The sequence below is a fragment of the Egretta garzetta genome, unplaced genomic scaffold (assembly GCF_000687185.1).
Source record: "Egretta garzetta isolate BGI_Z169 unplaced genomic scaffold, ASM68718v1 scaffold59, whole genome shotgun sequence".
Lineage (NCBI taxonomy): Eukaryota > Metazoa > Chordata > Aves > Pelecaniformes > Ardeidae > Egretta > Egretta garzetta.
The window spans coordinates 3866321-3883872 of NW_009267230.1; the positions used below are offsets into that span (position 1 = coordinate 3866321).

At 35.2% G+C, this 17552-nt stretch overlaps 1 protein-coding gene across 2 annotated transcripts in view; it reads right to left on the reverse strand.

Moving 5' to 3' along the window:
- Positions 1–16955, reverse strand: part of LMBRD2 (LMBR1 domain containing 2) — a 21959-nt gene extending 5004 nt beyond the window's left edge. The window contains exons 1-16 of one of the 2 annotated variants that reach the window (XM_009647306.2): positions 16579–16954; positions 16051–16130; positions 14081–14176; positions 13151–13318; positions 12144–12354; positions 10779–10853; positions 10325–10438; positions 9520–9703; positions 8531–8712; positions 7656–7789; positions 7334–7439; positions 6485–6582; positions 4601–4704; positions 3375–3421; positions 1490–1592; positions 122–251 (exon numbers count right to left, since the gene is read on the reverse strand). In XM_009647306.2, coding sequence (XP_009645601.1) covers positions 122–251; positions 1490–1592; positions 3375–3421; positions 4601–4704; positions 6485–6582; positions 7334–7439; positions 7656–7789; positions 8531–8712; positions 9520–9703; positions 10325–10438; positions 10779–10853; positions 12144–12354; positions 13151–13318; positions 14081–14176; positions 16051–16130; positions 16579–16752 — 2006 coding nt within the window. In that variant the 5' untranslated portion in view covers positions 16753–16954. Of the gene's footprint in view, positions 1–121; positions 252–1489; positions 1593–3374; positions 3422–4600; positions 4705–6484; positions 6583–7333; positions 7440–7655; positions 7790–8530; positions 8713–9519; positions 9704–10324; positions 10439–10778; positions 10854–12143; positions 12355–13150; positions 13319–14080; positions 14177–16050; positions 16131–16578 lie in introns of those variants that run through there. The other variant, XM_035902673.1, reaches the window with a different exon arrangement.
- Positions 16956–17552: the final 597 nt, after the last annotated feature.

The window sequence follows — 17552 nt, forward strand, 5'->3', positions numbered from 1 at the left end:
TGAGATGACACATTTTGTTTACAAAACTATTATTATGAAACCATCTGATTTGGCTGTCACAGGTTAGAAGACAGAAGACATTAGTATCTTTTAATTGTAAGTAACACAGAAGATTCCTCACCTTCCTGAGTCCGATTCAAGAGGGTCATCATTTATTGAATCTGCGTTAAAATCCAAAGGCTCTGCATCCTGGAGGAGTTCTATTCTATCTCTTTCAGTCCTACCATTTGATCGCGTGTATTTTGATAGTGCTGAATAGGTAAAAGGAAGGAAAGACACTCATTTGCTCTATGAACATCTAGGAGTGTGTGGGGACATCAAACTTAAAAGATCCTAATAATAATTTGCTAGTAACTCATCCAAAGTGCATGTGCAATGATTTGGAATATATTAATATACCAAAATCTGGTACATTAAACCAAATCTGGCTACATGCTCACATTTGTAGTATTCCATTTTTGTATCTCCATAGCAATGTAACTACAACTTTTCTTTTGTTCCTCAAGTAGGATGAGATATGCTTTGCAAAGAATCAAAGACAATGGAAGTTATATGCAAACTTTACTTTTAAATCCATCAATCATCCATTCATCTTCCCAACTTCCCACTTTAACTAAGCTAGCTGGAGGGTTTTTTGGTTTGGTTTTGTTTGTTTTTAAAGAGGCAATCTCATGAATTAATGAAATACAGTTGTTTTGCAGTTTACTCTGCCACCTTCACTAGGCCAGTACCTACGGCTTGTTTTGGTGTTGGAATGCTATATATTCATATGGTTAACTTTACAATATAATTTCATATAATTTCAGTTGGTTTACCACTGACAATCTGGGTTTCCAACTTTGTAAAAGGAGGGAGAAATCTACCAGTTGTCTGAAAAGCATGTTCAAAGCTTCCCTCCTGCCACCCCTTTTTCCTTCTTTTTTTTGAGTTCATTTTTCACTTGTTGCTAGCTTACAAGAGCACATACAATACATAAAAAACATTAACACTGTGACAAACAGACTTTTTGGATGTTTAGTGCATCCACAAAAAAGCATTTTCCTAACAGACATTATTAAATGAACTTGTGTGATATGTTGTTTGCTTTACATTTGTTGGTAATTTATTTTGATTATTCCCTTATTCCAGTCTGAGAGTTCATTTGCAAGTACAAGAGGTAAATTTTAAGATTTAAAACTCCAAACTCCAAGGCATATCTTAAAGTCTCTTTGTTGACAACCGCTACTCTAATTGCAGTCATTTTATGCCCCAGAAGACCACCAAGTAATTGAGACTAGCCAGAATCTCCAACCTCAACAAGCTGAAGTGTTGAAGATGGGGAAAAAAATACATCACTGTGGCAAGATGGCACTGTACCATGGAAGGGAATAGATCAGTACATCATCTAAGACAAAAAGGGATCTATTTGAAGTTACTCACACAGCTGGTGCAGTGTAGACAAGCTATTAAAAAACCAAACCAAACCCCCTTGAAAACCCATAAAGCTTACGTCTATTAGTATTGGCCTCTGAGAAGCTGGATTCTTTTTGGTCCGTGTGGACAACTCTGTTTCTAGTGGAATCGTCTCTATTTCCATATCGCTCCTTCCATTCCTGGAAAAAAGACAAAAAAAAAAAAAAAGCAAGCACAAGCTGTGAGGAAAAAGTAACACAACAAAAGCATATGTAGGATCAAGAAATACTCCAAAACCACAAGTTAGAGCTAATTGATCAATCACATCAGACTATGAAAGTAATACTTTGAAAATGTTCCTGTTCAGTATTTTGATACAGGAATAATTTTTGTTTTGTTTTAAACTCCAGGTATTTCCCTTCACTAAACCAGTTACCATAACTGTTCTTTAGAAACAAGACTTGCAGAAAACTACATATTAAATCTGCACTGAAAGTTCACTCAACTGCTCTAAGTTTTGGTGGGAATGTTACTTTTTTTGATTTCTACTTCCATCTAGTGGTGGAATGGTAAAATAACCAGATGCAGATAGCACAAAATAACATTTGGACAGGCCATGTTTACTAAGCTTGTTCTGTTGTGTTTCCATTCCATCATGTTTTAGTATGTAGACATTTCTGTATGGAGTATAATGAAATATTAAAGAAGAAAACATCTCATGCTTTTATTAGGAAACAACTTCATGTCTCAATAGAAACTTTTCCAATTGCTCCAGTAAGTTTAATGTGTTTCAGCTTATGGACTGGTAGGAACTGGTACACTCAAGGTTACTGTGCTAATTTATGCCATATGTTACAGTACGAAGCTGTAGAAGGATCAAGCATTTAATTATGATCCAGTAAAAAATAACACTCTCAAAAGCCCAAAACGTTTCAAGAATGAATGTGCTACTGTATTTAATGCAAACTGAAAAAACGTCTGAAATGGAGTTGAATTGTTGCTTAATGACAGATCATTTCAGTGTACACCAAATGCATCATGCATTTGCCACTATTTGGCTTCACAATAAGTTCAAGTTCTAAAATTATGAGATGGGGGTGTGAGAGGATCAGGTCTATGCAGTATCGGCTGTCATCCAGAATTGATGTATCCCTGAATTTGAAAAGCCAAGAGGTTTTAGTCCCAGTATTATCTTGCCTTTCTGCAGAACTATTTTGCCCTTCCCTTTAGTCACTTCATTTTTTGCATGCATCCTTTTGATCTATCTCTTTGATTGTGACTTTTTATACTAAATTCCCAATGTTATAAATTAATGAAAAACTGAAGCTATACTTAACTGAAGCCTCTTAAAATGAAGCTGCCTAAATTATTTTGTTCAGATTATCTGCCTTCACAAATCTTTCAATACAGCATGCACTCAAAGTATGATATGAATCAAACATTCTGTTTTTACTCAGTGGTAACAGTATCAATTCTGTCTTAAATGTAATTCCCTCCTCTGAAATAAGAAAATAAAATCTGTGCCAATTACCTTCCAATGAGCACAGAAAGCAACAGGTAAGTTTGGGAAGAGCATACAGTCCCCATTTCGGTGAATATGATGACACTGCAATTGCAGTTATTTCAAGCAGAGCAGTATCAACATAAGAGACTGATAATAAGCCATTGCAGATTATTCTGCATCCTAGAAATCAGGACTCTTTTTAATGCTTGTTACACATATTGCTATATACTGTTCTCACAGCACACTGAGTAACAAAAATTTTCGAGTAGTGTGACCGCAATCACCCTCTTTTCCTTTAAAATTAAAACATAAATTATCCCCCCCATACAGCCAAGACTATTCTGCAAGATTAAACTTCCATCAACTATTGGAGAATTATTTTTTTGTGAAACAGATCATGCTGAATTAAACAGCAATGACAAATCCTAACAGATATTGTAGTATATTAATATTATAATTAGCTAAAACAATCTCATACCCTTCTTCTGTTTTCACCTTCTTCTTGCCTTTGTCGTTTTCTTTTCTCTATAAACAAAACAAAATTTCTGAGCTCCATACAAGAATAATCATTACCAATATTTTTTTTTTAAACAAACAATGAAAATTCAAAGTTAACTAGCAAAGATTCTTATTGAAGCAGATGGCTCATATAGTTCAATAAAAACAAAAGACAAAGCTGGTTGTCTATCATTACGGAGTTTCCCATTAAAATGAATTCATCACGATATCTTGGGTCAAGGCGTAACATTTGGATATCAGCTGGCAAGGCAAAAAAAAACCTCTTACAAATAGTTGGAAAAAGTGTGACATTAAGAAGAAACTTGAGCATTATTGAATCAAAATCTTGCTCAAGTTCTGTGAGGCCCAAAGTATAACCCAAATAGTTTGTCTCCTTACCTGCTACTAAGCTGGAAGTATAACATCACAGTATCAAAGAAACCGTAACCTCTTGTTTAAGGGAGAGACTCTTTCTCCCACCACCCAAAAATACTACTTTAAGTAAATCTAGGTTTTGTTTTTCATAAACTATGAAAGGAGAATGAAAGTATTCCATAACATAATACTGTATCCAGGCTTTAATTTCTAAACTTTTACTCAAGAACCAGAACAGGTTTTAACAAGCTTCAAGAAACACTTCCAATAAAAATTAACATTAAAAAAAAATTAAAAAGCTCTCCAAACCAGCAGATATTTACAACTCTACAGAGCAACATGCTTTGTGTGATGAAACAGAGTTAGTTGAAACAGCCAAAAAATCCTAAAGGAAATGACAGAATTTGGGCAGCTCAATCAGTACACTTACACAAAGAAAGATTAAAATGAGTTTGTTGATGATAAAGACAACGTAAGTGCTAATTATCCTTTACGCCAGATTACACAAGCACCTGCTCAGGTATTAGATCAGTAAAGACTTCAGAGGAGCACCACTTAACTGAACTGTAAAATTATACAGAAATATCTAAAATTCTGATACTGGATAAGTAAAGCTGATACTTTACTTCAAATGTAGTGAGGTCCAGCACTGTTTATGCAGCAACCACGATGCTGTAAGTCTACTGCATTTTGTGCAGTAGACTGCCTCAGTACAGTTTTGAAAACACTGACAAGCTATATGGGTTTTTTTGGTGTGTAATACTTCAGACAAATTCAACGCAACAACATACTGTATCTAGCAGGAAACCTAGGATAGAGGACCTAATTTACCTCTTCTGATTAGCTCTTTTCCTTCATCAATCAAATCAGATGTCATTTCGCTATCCCCCATGAACTGCTGGAATCCCAAAAGATTCAAACAACGAGTTCCTAAACTGGTAAAAGCAGAAGGAGAATCAATTTCCGGTGTTAATTTACAACGAATAGTTTAGATATATTATACTTCAAGATGCAAAACAAATTATTCAGAAATTTATGGAGAATTCAAGTAAAAAAGATATAGAAGACAAGACAGATTATTATACTAGCTGAGAAACCAGACAATTCAGAACAGTGACACATTCCTAAATCCAATTGAAAGTGATGGAATACTCCTACTCAGAGAGATAAAACTGTTTATAGTCTGACTAGTGCAAATTATTTAAGACAATTGTTTGAAATCAGCTGTAACAGAATTTATACCTAATGATATCTCATTGACTCTTCTTTGCCAGAAGACAATTACTATAAAAATTCTGCCTATTATGGTTTTGTAACAGTTATAGTATAGGAAAGCCACCTTCATCTCAGGTTTTACTCAGGAGAAATGTGTGGCATACTTTTAAGCTGTAGGGATGCTGGCTGCCATTCTGGATACCCATTAGGCAGCAGTTAGATGATAAGCTTGCTCCATCTTTTTTAAGCTAGTCATGGAACTAGATAGCATGAAGCCACTTTCACCTTTTCGACTTCACACCAGAAAATACAACTGTTTTTATTATTGTTTTCCTCTCTCCAAACTGGAGCATCAATATAATGTTCAAAGTTGGCTTCACTGTACATTTATGCTGAAAAGCTTTTTTGCTATACTATCTGAACTGCTGGATTAAATAAAACTGCTGGATTAAACAAGGGAGACAGCTTTCCTCAATAGGCTTAAATTAAACATTCAGTTTTGCACATATCTGAATTATTAGAGGGCATTAAAGTTCAAGCAAAGCAACTTCCTCTCCTTTAGTTTCTTTTCTTCCTTTTTACTATGGCATTGAAGACCCAGGATCATCACGCACAGGAAGTCACACAAACTTTTTTCTTGTCATTGGCTTTCCTGTTTGCTTTTTGTAGGTTTTTTTTGTCTCCACCACCACTTTTGCAACCTAACCTGAAGGCAAGCAGGGAAGACCTAGGACTGTATCCTTGTTGTCTTACTATCTATGGATGCACATAGGTTATTAATGGGCATTCAAAGCCATTCTACATTCTACAGGACTGAAAACACATACATTGATTCTGAGTGAATGCTAATGCAAAATTCAAGAATTGAACATAAATGTAGCCAAGCAGTATCAGACCAAAAGTTTCTCATCCCTTACAGTACTCAAGAGCAGACATTTTGAAATACAAGGATAAAGCAAGCATGTCACAGTATTTTCTGCAATTACCCTCCAGCCTCCAAAACATTGTGGCTTAGGGAAACAAGATCAAATGGTTTCAGCCACTATGCTTTCAAACTGAAGTCTGGTAACAGATCAGAAATTTGTTGTGAGTCTGTTAGAAAATTCATTACTTAAAAGTTTCTGCTAATGCTTCTTAGATTATTAGAAAACCTTGCTGAAAACATAGCTTACTCATGGCAATTTTAATCTCAAAAGCAGAATCTAAATGTTTGTGGGCTCCAAAATCTGAACAGATAAGACCTCAAAACCTAGGAATGAAGCTTAATGGGGGAAAAAACCCTACAACTCAGTTATGAGTTAATACAATCGATAATCTTAAAATGTACACATATATGTTTCACATATATAAAATAACAAGTTATTGGTTTAGTTTTTGCATTTTTATTAATTATGTCAAAACTCAACTGCTGGAAGAAAGGAAGTGAATCTCTTCCTGATTGCTGAAACTAGTATTATTAATGTAAAGAAACATGGAGGATCTGCCTTGGAAATCATCTACCTGAAGTATGTGGCAATACAGAGAATGACAACAAGCATTGGGTAATATATATAGAATCCATCTGCAATGAAGGACAGCACTCTCATGGATCCCATTATCTGGAAAAAAAAATCCACAAGAACAAGCTCTGATCAGATATATTTTATGTATATCCATAAAGATTGTGCCATCTCTTTGTTTTCAGTCCACTATACATAAGCACATGATCCTTTACTGTTACTGCAACATAGGTAAGTATTGTCATCACAGATCTGATTCAGACGGTTGACCCAGAATGCCAAGATATAAAGGCTGCCTCTAATGGTGTATCCACTTCCAAGGTTTCTAAGACGCTAGATCTTGTTCTCTCACCTAATCCAGAACCTAGTTCAAATCTGCTGGATCTTTTCATCTGCTGTGAATAAGAGTTTCTGGACAACACTAAGAATCTACTTGCTAACAGCACAGATGTGAGATGCAACTTGCTGTCCTACAGGAAGTGGTTGTTTAGTAAAACCAAACTCACTGGTTTTCATTGGCACGTTAGGTTCACTCCCAATAAAGATGTCCCATATGCTAAAGCCAGTGGAAGCTGAAGCTATTAGGAAGTGCAGAACAGACTGAACTCTTGAGCTTAATACTTTACTTTCTTAGGATAAAGAGACCAAAACAGACAAATTGAGTTATTGATGACTGCTGTGTAGTTAGCAATCATTACCAAAGTCCTGGTCTCTAAGTAAGTATTTCTACATTGTTTAATACTAGTGAAAAGATTTGAATATCTGAATCTATCTATAAGAAGTATTTAAAAATATTTTGCCTATTCTCCAAACCATATAGAAGCCTCAAAACCATATTTTCTGTACTTACAGATGTATAAGCAGTTGGCTGAGTGTTTTTGTGAGAGATTGTTGCATCCATATGGGTCAAGCCCAAAAAGTTCAAGCATAATGGTGGAGTAAGACGGCAAAATAACCTGCACAAATGCAAGAGGTAACAGCATGTAGAACAATTTCTTGCACTAAAAATATTAAGAAATCATAATTGGATGTATCACAGAATCATGATGTACGTACAGATCATTAGGATTTATACACATACAATTATAAAGAAAGAATATAAATAAAAGTTTCATGGACACATTCAATTGAGTATGTGACAGAAATCCATAAAATATAAACCACATACTCACATGCCACTGAAAAGGAGACTGTATGCATCTGTCTGATGATGTGAAGCTAAGTAGTAATAGTTAAATACACGGATCCTGAAGACAGTAGAGTAAACACAGATACTTAGGAAAAAGATGGTAAGAAAACATGCCATCTGGGGGGAAAAAAAAAACCAAGCATTGTTTGAATGTAGACCTCTACTAAAGGTTTTAGTGCATTCAGTGCATAGTCTGTGCACACAAGATGTTGACTGCAGTCTAGTTGTTCATTTTGAGATGGGACAGTAACATCAGCTCTGAGAATAGTTACAGGAGGTTTTTCGACTAATTGAGAATGATACTTGTAGCATTCTGTGTTTCCTATAAGTTAACATAACTGACCCTAGGAACATTTATTCTACTTCTTTTTGTTACGTAAATGAAATTGCTGCAATTGCCTTGGTAATTACTATGACTGATTTGACATTTATTCCTGCAAAAAGTGATAAAACCAAGTGTTTTCAATTCAACCTATTTTGTTAGTATACTGGATTTTTCAGCTCAGTTCCTTTACTGATAAAAGTTTGTGCACACATATGCTAGCTACACCTGTGACTGGATTTCTGGTCAGCAGCAAATTCCTGTTTAGGAAAGAGAGGTCACACACACGGTTGATTAGACACAAAGTCTAAACACCTGAGCTCCAACCTAATGTCTTGCATATGACTCTACACATGATATTCAGCTCAACTGGATCACACCTCCACCTCCACAGAAACAAAGTTTGGTATTATATATTTTAGAGACCTTCTGAAAGTTGACAGATTACAGACTTATCTTTAAATCAATCCGGTCTACCATTATTGTCATAACAATCTATCAAAAAGATTTTTGTTGAGTGATTATCTCAAACTTACCTCTATGTATATATAATTATATGTCTTTTCTGCCAGCTGTATGAAAACTGCAAATAGCGATAAAACTGGTTTTGTGCTGAAAAACGTGCATTCTGACCATACAACAATTACAGAGAATGTGGCCAGAACAACTGCAAGCACCCTGTAAAACCATGGTCGTAGAAGACATTCCCAGTACCACTCTGGAAAAAACAAACACACACATAGACAGAATGGGTTAATGAAAATTACACAACCAGAAATGGAACTTGCTCACAAAAACTGTTATGAACTTCCTGTACACACATCCTTAAAATAAAGACTGGAATCTGTGGGGTCACACACTTAATTCCAGGGCTCTTCCAATGCCTGGAGATCTGGCTCAGCCCTAAGGACATGAACAACTGGAGAAACAGGGTGCGATTTCAGAGGCAAATTTTGAAAACAGATTGGGGTGCAGAGTGTAGAACAGAGCTCTTCACTTTTCGCCCCAATACAATGGGTGATCCACTTTTTGTTTGTTCATCTGTTACTCTCCCAGAAGAAAGCCTAGACTGTAAAATTATATTGTCTGTTAAAACATGCTTATGAGAAGACACTTGCTAAAAAGACGCACAAGCAGCCATGTGTCCTAATGTTTGGTACAGGTCCTTTCCTCTTTGCTTTTCTGGAAGAGTGGTGCCACCTCAATAATATCCCACAAATTTAGAAAGTAGGCATAAATCCAGTAATCCAGTAATTTAAAGTTGCTATTTTTCTTTCTTCTTCTAAGGCTTTGAAGTTTGCTATTGCTATTACAGTGTGTAACTGCTACTGAATTTGTAAAAGTTAAGCTTATGGTCCAGAGCATAAATCAGTACCTGGTGGCTATTCCATTACATAAACGCATTAAGATGCACATTTGCTTACCTCTACTGTAACTGAACTTCTTACATAAAACAATCTGTTCTTCTTACAAAATGGTACCAGTTACTCCTTTACATATTCAAAATCTGCATGACAGCACTTACCAACAGTTGGTGTGTAGAAATATTGAATAATTTTATTCTCTGGTTCCTGGGAATGAAAGGTATGAACAAACTGTCGAGTTGCACTGGTTTCATTTTTTGCCACATCTTCTAGGTAAAATGCTTGTTCTAAAAGAATCTGCCACTGCACCTGTGTACGACGATGTCTCTGTACTGAATAGATTACCTATAATAAATTCCAAGAAATTATAGTTACAACATACTTGTTTCAAGAAATGAGAGAAAAGCTTTGCAAAATCCTTTAAAAATGTCTACATTACAAAACTGCAAAGATTAATTCTGTATACTCACAAAAGCAGTTAATTCTCTAAATATATAAATCATAAGAGGACTATATATACAATTCCTGAGTTTTGCCGTTATTTCATCACAATTCCTGAGTTTTGCCGTTATTTCATCACAATCTATCTGTAGCAATAATAGCCTACTTTTTCCAACATACCGCTTTATTTTTGCGTCCTAGTGAACATCAAGCTTTTACTACAATTTACTTTATAGAATGCACTGTCAATCAACTATTGCAAGGCTTACTCACATACAACTAAAACACTGTCAAGATATAATGCAACAAGAACACCTTTTTCACATCCAGAAATTTGATCTGGACATCACCTGGGATATTAAACTTCTATGTTTTCTTTCACTGAGAAATGTTTCTCTTAAGTAGCAATCCCAAAACCCACTATACTCAGCAATTCAGGTAAAGTACATTGAAAATCTTTGTTTGACTAGCATTTATTCTTATTGCATTAGCATAAGTGAGGCATTCTCTCATTTAGTAATATACCTGCTTGTGAAGTTTCACCAAACTTTTTTCACTTGGATAACTGTTCTGTCTTTCATCAAAATCTTCATAGTCATCCATGTTCCTACCCATTCTTTCCTGGTACTCAGTAGGACACTGGAAGGAAAAGGGGAAATCAACCAGAAGATGAAGGAGCACTCCTTGTTAATTATTTGTAAATATTCCAGGCATTTCAGGCAACTGAAAAGCTCACGCTAAGCGTAGATTTTTCTGTTTCTAAAATACTACGTATGTCAAAACACAGCAGATAATTACATACATCACAAGAAAGCATTTCACAAAGAATTCCCACTCCAAGTCTTGTCAGAAACTCACAAGATGCCAATGAGAGATTTTATGTTAGGGAGAAAAGATAATAATGTACAAGTATTTAGTAAGTGCAGGAAGCACCCCATCACAATTGAACAATTATGGCTGAAGATGAGCAATTTGTTACCTTTTTCAGTATTGTATCAACACATTTTCTCAAAGGGTGGTTATATTTGATACTCTCACTTACTTTACGGACTTCCTGTTGAGGGAAAAAAAAAGTTTCATTATGTTAAATAGATTAAAAAATTTTACAGGGTCAGGTAAGAGTACCAGCCCTCCCAATGGCAAAGATAACCATCAGAGCTTAAAAACAACAGAACTCCCTAAAAGCCACATCTTTACTAGACATCTAATAGAAGATAACTGAAGGGCTATTTATAAAGAACATCTGTATAATTTTAAAAAACCTCACAATGTCATTGTGCCAACATTACTCTATGAATGTGTGAAGGATTAGTTTCTATGTATGAATGTTGAAAAGGAAAATAATTTCTTGTTTTAGCTGTAGGTAAAGAGGAGGAGTTTCCATCTAAACCTCCCCTGGGGGAGGCTTTGAATCATTCCCACACATCCTGTCCCTGGATCCCAGGGAGCAGAGCTGCACACCTCCCTCTCCAGGTGTTTGGACAATGTTCTTAATAGTTTGCTTTAACTTTTGGTCAGCCCTTAAGTGGTCAGGCAGTTGGACTAGATGATCATTGTAGGTCCCTTCCAACTGAAATATTCTATTCTATTCTGTTCTATTCTAAGTGCTAGCCTGGTAAACAAAGTTTCTGTTGCTCATTTTCTAGTAAGTTTTGTAGTTATGTCCCACTCAGATGTTTTTAGCAATTTCTTCAAAATGCTATTACTGAAGAATGAAGACAACTATTATTTTACATTGACATATCACAGAATAAGTTATATCCTACCTTACAACTCTTCAGAAATATTATTTCCAAGCCATGGTATCACAGCAGCAGAACAGGGACTAGCTATTCAATGGGTAGCATTTCAATTCTATTCTTGAACTACATTACAGCCTATTGCTCACTCACAAATAACAATAGTCTCAAAAAAACTCTTTGAAAAAAACAATGATCTATATATTCTCAAAAGGCACGTACCATGGTCCTGCATTGGAAACTCTTCTCAAGATTCCAGAAATATATTGGGAACAGGGCATCTGTACACTATATTTTCAAGTTCACTGTGGAATGTTGCTAATTAGTGACCAATATTACCCCAAAAGGGTCAATAAAAGACTAAAAGCAACAAATAATGGCTATCAAGTTCCCAAGTTCTTCGTATCAGGGACTACTTCTCTTCTGATTTTTACACAGCATTGAATGTCATCAAGTGGCACACTATCATGAGTTTCTTAATTTACTGATATTTCACAGTAAGTTCACGCTACTTACGTTTTCTTGCCGCAAGTGCCCAGCCCAAGGAAATTTTGAGATGATTAACAGCAGCCCTCACTTATTTCATAGCGAAGCTAGTTACCTACCTCCATGATATCCTCTAAATTCTCCTCTGCATCTGCTTTTTCAGTCATCAGTTTGGCAGCTTTGAAATAGGTCTTCATGAGTAGATAACCTCTCTTGGCTCCATTCCAGTGAGAACGGGGAATTTCCACCAAACCATAACCCAAAAGCAACACAAGAAGAAAGAGACCCCATGTGTTTGCAGCAGCTATCCCAATAGTCTGAAGTTGGTTCCTAAAGACAAAAACAATAGCAAAAACAAAAGAGAAAAAACAAACAAACAACTAACATCCTCCTACCCCACCTGCAAAAAATCAACCTTGAAGTATCTATGCACCAATACGGCTTTCAAGTTTATAGGAACAGGCAGCATCATCTGCAATTCTTGCCTAGGGCCAGTCTGCTACTTGGCCATATTTTAAGCTGCCACAATTTTTCTGTATCTCCCCATGTTTCTTCCCTCTCTGGAGAGAAGACAAAAATGTTTGTTCCAAAAGGAGGATGTTCCTTTAGGAAACAACATGAACGTAGCAAATCTATTGAAAGTGAGGTACATGACAGTGATTACTACTGTATCTAGTATGGAAAACCATTAGCTATGTTATGTTAGGTACCAATTGTTTTAACTTACCTTATGGCCTTCAAATAGAATCTACAGTAGTCAGAGATGCTACACAGGAAATACTGACAGACTTTCTAACAGATATTATTCTGAAAACACTGAGAAAGTTTCTGCACTAACTTTGGAAATGCATTTGTAGGGAGAAAAAAAAACCCACTGCAAATATAAGAGCTTAGATTCCTCTGCTGTACATATAAAAATCAGAAAACCAAGACAATTTTCGATAATTTTTTTTCTAAAAAAAAAAAACCCTTTCCATAAAAAAGTTAACAAAACTTTCCAACTGCCTAACAAAAATCAGATAAACTAAAATTCTTTTTTAAAAAAAAGACCCACTTCATCTACAGAAGAGATTACTACTGACAATTTTGTAAGAACTCACGCAAGTGCTTACAACACTATTCTTACCATTGTAAATTGAAGTTTGGGTTTACAGCCACATATATTAAAAATGCTCCAAAAATCAACAAGTAAGTGCCATAATAGATTGCATTCTCAATCAAAGCAGTTTTAATCTTCCCAGTAATGGAGAACCCTCCTGATCTAGCATACGACTGCATGAAAGGTAACAGAATCCTAGGAGGAAAGCAAACAAAACCAAATCACATCAGCCAACGAGAAAAACAAAACCAAATTAGTTTAGCAGTGGCAGGATACTGAGACAGGAGTGTTCAAGCTGAAGACCCTCAAGCTTTGAACAAAATTAGCTAGCTATATGTTTTTATTCTAGGTATACTGGTCTGATGGCAAACCTTAAACAAGCTGCATATAAAAACAATAGTTAGCTTTACTATGAAAAATTTGTGTTAACTGAGAACTCGTTATCAACCCTGACGTTCCTGACCGAGCTACAAAAATAATTATTTGATGATAGGTTGGTCAGAAACCACACATCAGTCTAACCCAAAAGCACAGACAATCTGTTTGCGATAGCTGTATCTATAGCTTTATACTGTATATCCAATAATACCAAATAATTTAGAGTATTACTCAAAAATTACCCAAATTATCCATAGAATTATTTGCTGTCCTGTTGCCTAAACCCAATTCTTTTAGACCATCTATCCATAAACACCTCTGTGTTTAAATTGCTCAGTTTCAGCAATAAAAATGCACAAAGATTAAATGGCTGCCACCTGAAAAGGAGCAAAAAAAAAAGTATGCTCAATTTAGTACAGTAATTATAAGAAAAATACCACTGCTAGCAAATAATATGATTAGATAGCTCTGTGGAATAGTGATATATATTCTTAAAGAGTATGCTATGACTGTTAAGATGTTGCACTTAGAAATTACACCTATATCATAGTCTTTGTCATATTTTTTTGCCTTACTTACCATGTTAAAAACTGCGATGTCCAATATACAACACGCCAGAAAATTGGCATAATTCCATTAGGAATATAACTCCATGGTTTGAAACATTTTTGCTTGCTGTAACAATGTAAAGAAGCTTACTGTTAGTTATAAGGACATTTTCTATAAATTCCCCTATCCAGAAAGGTCCTTGAAAATAGCATAGAAATTATACACTACTATTTGAGTAAGCAGTCAACCATCAACCATCTCAGAAGAAAATAAACTGAATCACCACTTAAGAATATTTATCATTCTCCTCACTGCAAACAACATATCTGGACAAGACAGCTTTCTTAGAGAAAAAAACCAGTAGACTCAAAGACTAAAGTGAAATAAGCAGTTAAGCAATTTAAGGTTACAATTTTTCTTTTGGGGCAGGAAGTACTTTCTTCATGCAAATTAAAATACCCATTTCTGTAGACAGAAGACCATTCAACTTTAGTTAGTGCAGCAGATTTTTAAAGAATATCTAGGGACCCTACCACCTAGCTCTACTACCTAAAGCATTTAGTGATAAAAAACATGTATTAGCTGTTTCTTCTGTCACCGAGCTGGATTTAGTCAGGCTTATATAAACTTTGACTTGTTCAGCCAATCCTTTTCTGACAGGTACCGTTTGCTTCAGAAGACCAGAAAAGTCATGAAAGCCTTTTAGTAAAAAAAAGAGGAAAAGACAAAGTGCCCACCCACACTAAGGCACTTTGGGTTTTTTTCCCACACCTGACTGGGTAATGAAGCAATGGTGAGTCAAGAAGCAATACAGTCAATTTAACAGGAGTATCTATTGAGAAATAATTGGTGTTTTCCCGGGTCAAACTAGTTAAGCCTGAGTTGTGAGTACACAGCCTCAGTATTTTCAAAACTGTCAAATTACCATAGAGTGACAGGTAATGTGATTAAAGGTTTCAAACAAAGTTTTAAGATCTGAGCTGCACCAACACAGTATCTGCTCAATTACTACTTACATTGATATTCCTATTTGACATACTTAAGTCATATACTATAGTGTAACATCCATCAGCATGTTCTGGAACTATAGGTAAATTGAAAAGCTATTGAATAGTTTTCAAATCTTATATTTACCTAACTATGTTCAATTAACGTACACTGGTTGGTCTCAAATAAAGGGTAAAATGTTGTGCCACTAAGCCTGGCATTCTACTGTTCTTCCACAGATATACAACATCCAGATAGCCTCTGCTTTGGGGCAAGAAAACTGATAGTATGTTACATGGATGTATCAACTGATATCTTAAATGCTCTAATCATCTTACAGATAACTACACTGCACACGTCTACAAGCTGTGGAAATAGCCACTGGAGGCTTAAGAATGAGCAGCCACGGGAAGAGGCCACATTCACCTACATTCCCCATGTTTTAGGGATTACTTCCTTCCTGCCAGAAGACAGCGAGCAGGCTATCGTTACTTTGGCAGAATATAGTAAATTTCAGGTAACTCCAATTACCATATATATGCAATTATAATAAGCAATTAGATATGCTGCTTGTATACAAGACAAGCCTCCTAATTTCATTCATAAAGTATAAAATTAGATTTTCAGGTCTGAAGTCTTTAAGACTGTGAAGGGAAGATAAGCATTCACCACGGCCTCTCCTCATAGATAACCAAGGTTGCTTGAAAAGCTTAGTTCTATTGATTTAACAACAAAATAGAAGAAATCTAGCATGAAATTAAAAAAAAAAAAAACCAAACAGGAATATTTAGGTAATCAGTTAGAACTACTGTATAAATTACTACCAATAGATGCAGATGCACTTTTCATCTTTTCCCTCACCCTCCTGTATGCTTACAATCTTCAAATGTTGTATCATACAAGTAACACTTGTTTATTAGTCTTAAAAACACAGTACACTCCTATCATTTAAAAAAAGAAAATCATAAAATAATTCTTTAAACAGACTAATGAAGGAAACATATAGCTGATACCTTGGAGCAAGAGTAACATAAGATCCATTACTTTCTGCAGGGCTGGAGTTAACAGCAAGTTTGCACCGATTATAAATAGTCTAAAAGACAATTAATTTTATATCAGTGACAAGAAGAAGGCACAACATTTATTTAAAAATAGTAAGTTCTATTTTTAAAGACATTTCCTGTACCCCACGTTTACATTTGGGAGTAATTATACTAATAAACCCTTAAGACAACATGCAACCTGTAGGACAAGTAAGTAAAAAACCAAAAGTGTTTTTATGTTGCCGAAACAGATAAAAAATTGCTATAAACAAATAATGAAAGTTTAAACCATCTGAAATAGATTTGTTTCCTGATGAGATCAACAACAAATAAAATCAATTGTAAACACAGACACTGTCATGCAAAAAGGTAACGTGTTTAGTAAGATACTCTTTGGAAAATTTATTTGCCGTTTAAGATATTGGAATCTGAAATTATGATAAAAAAATACGATACACATTTTACAAAACTAAGCAGAAAATCTCCCAAGTTTCTTACCGTACTGACATCCAGAGGCAGTATAAATACAATAAGAAAGCAAAGATACCAAGCCAATAATGTTGCTATGATCACCAGCCTATGCTGTTTATTGAAGTCTCCATATCGATGAAGTAGGAATAAGGCCAGAAAAAAGACAAATACTATCTCAAGGCCCAACGCTGCACCACTCATTATTGAAAGTTCACTCCAGCCACACAGCACAGCTCACTTAGGAAAGCAGATCAGAACTGTAAGACAAAAAGACATTTAATTACATTAAAATCTCTGGAAGACATTTACGCAGAGAGTTGTTTAACAGATATTTTCAAACATATTAATAGACTTTTGATATTTCATTACAAGAACTGCAAACAGATGAAGAACAAGACTTTCAACAAGGTGCTTTGAAGTCCTCTGCAGAAATCAAAACAACGTGTCATTCCAATTTTGTCATTTTTAGGAACGTATCAGGACAACTCCTCTTCATCTTCTTGATATACAATAGATCCAAAAGTCAAATCTCTGCCCTTGAATAAGACTGTAAGCCTAACTTTTAAGTCCAGTATAAATTTCAAAACAAAATCTATTCTGCTCTTTTTTTTCCTTTCAGAAGAAATTGACTAATTTGGACAAAGGGTTAAATGTTTACATTAAACGCTTCTGGAAAGCTTTCTTAATAGACTGTTTCTCAACTATGCATTTAAATTCTGCACTGAGAGTTAACAGAGCATAAAAACACAGCAAAGTAGATGTTAGTCTGCTCGTGATGTACCTCTTTTAGGTTTGAAATTGCATGTAATATGAGGCAACATGCTAGCTAATTCACCTTCCTACCCCTCTTCTGTTCTTCATAGAAACAAAGGTCTCAATTAATTCACTATTAATCTTGTAATGATATATTTTTGCTTTGCTCATCTGTGTTATAGTCAGGACTGATAAAAATGCCTAGAAAGTTCACATATTTTCATACAGGCATGCTATTATGCAAAGAG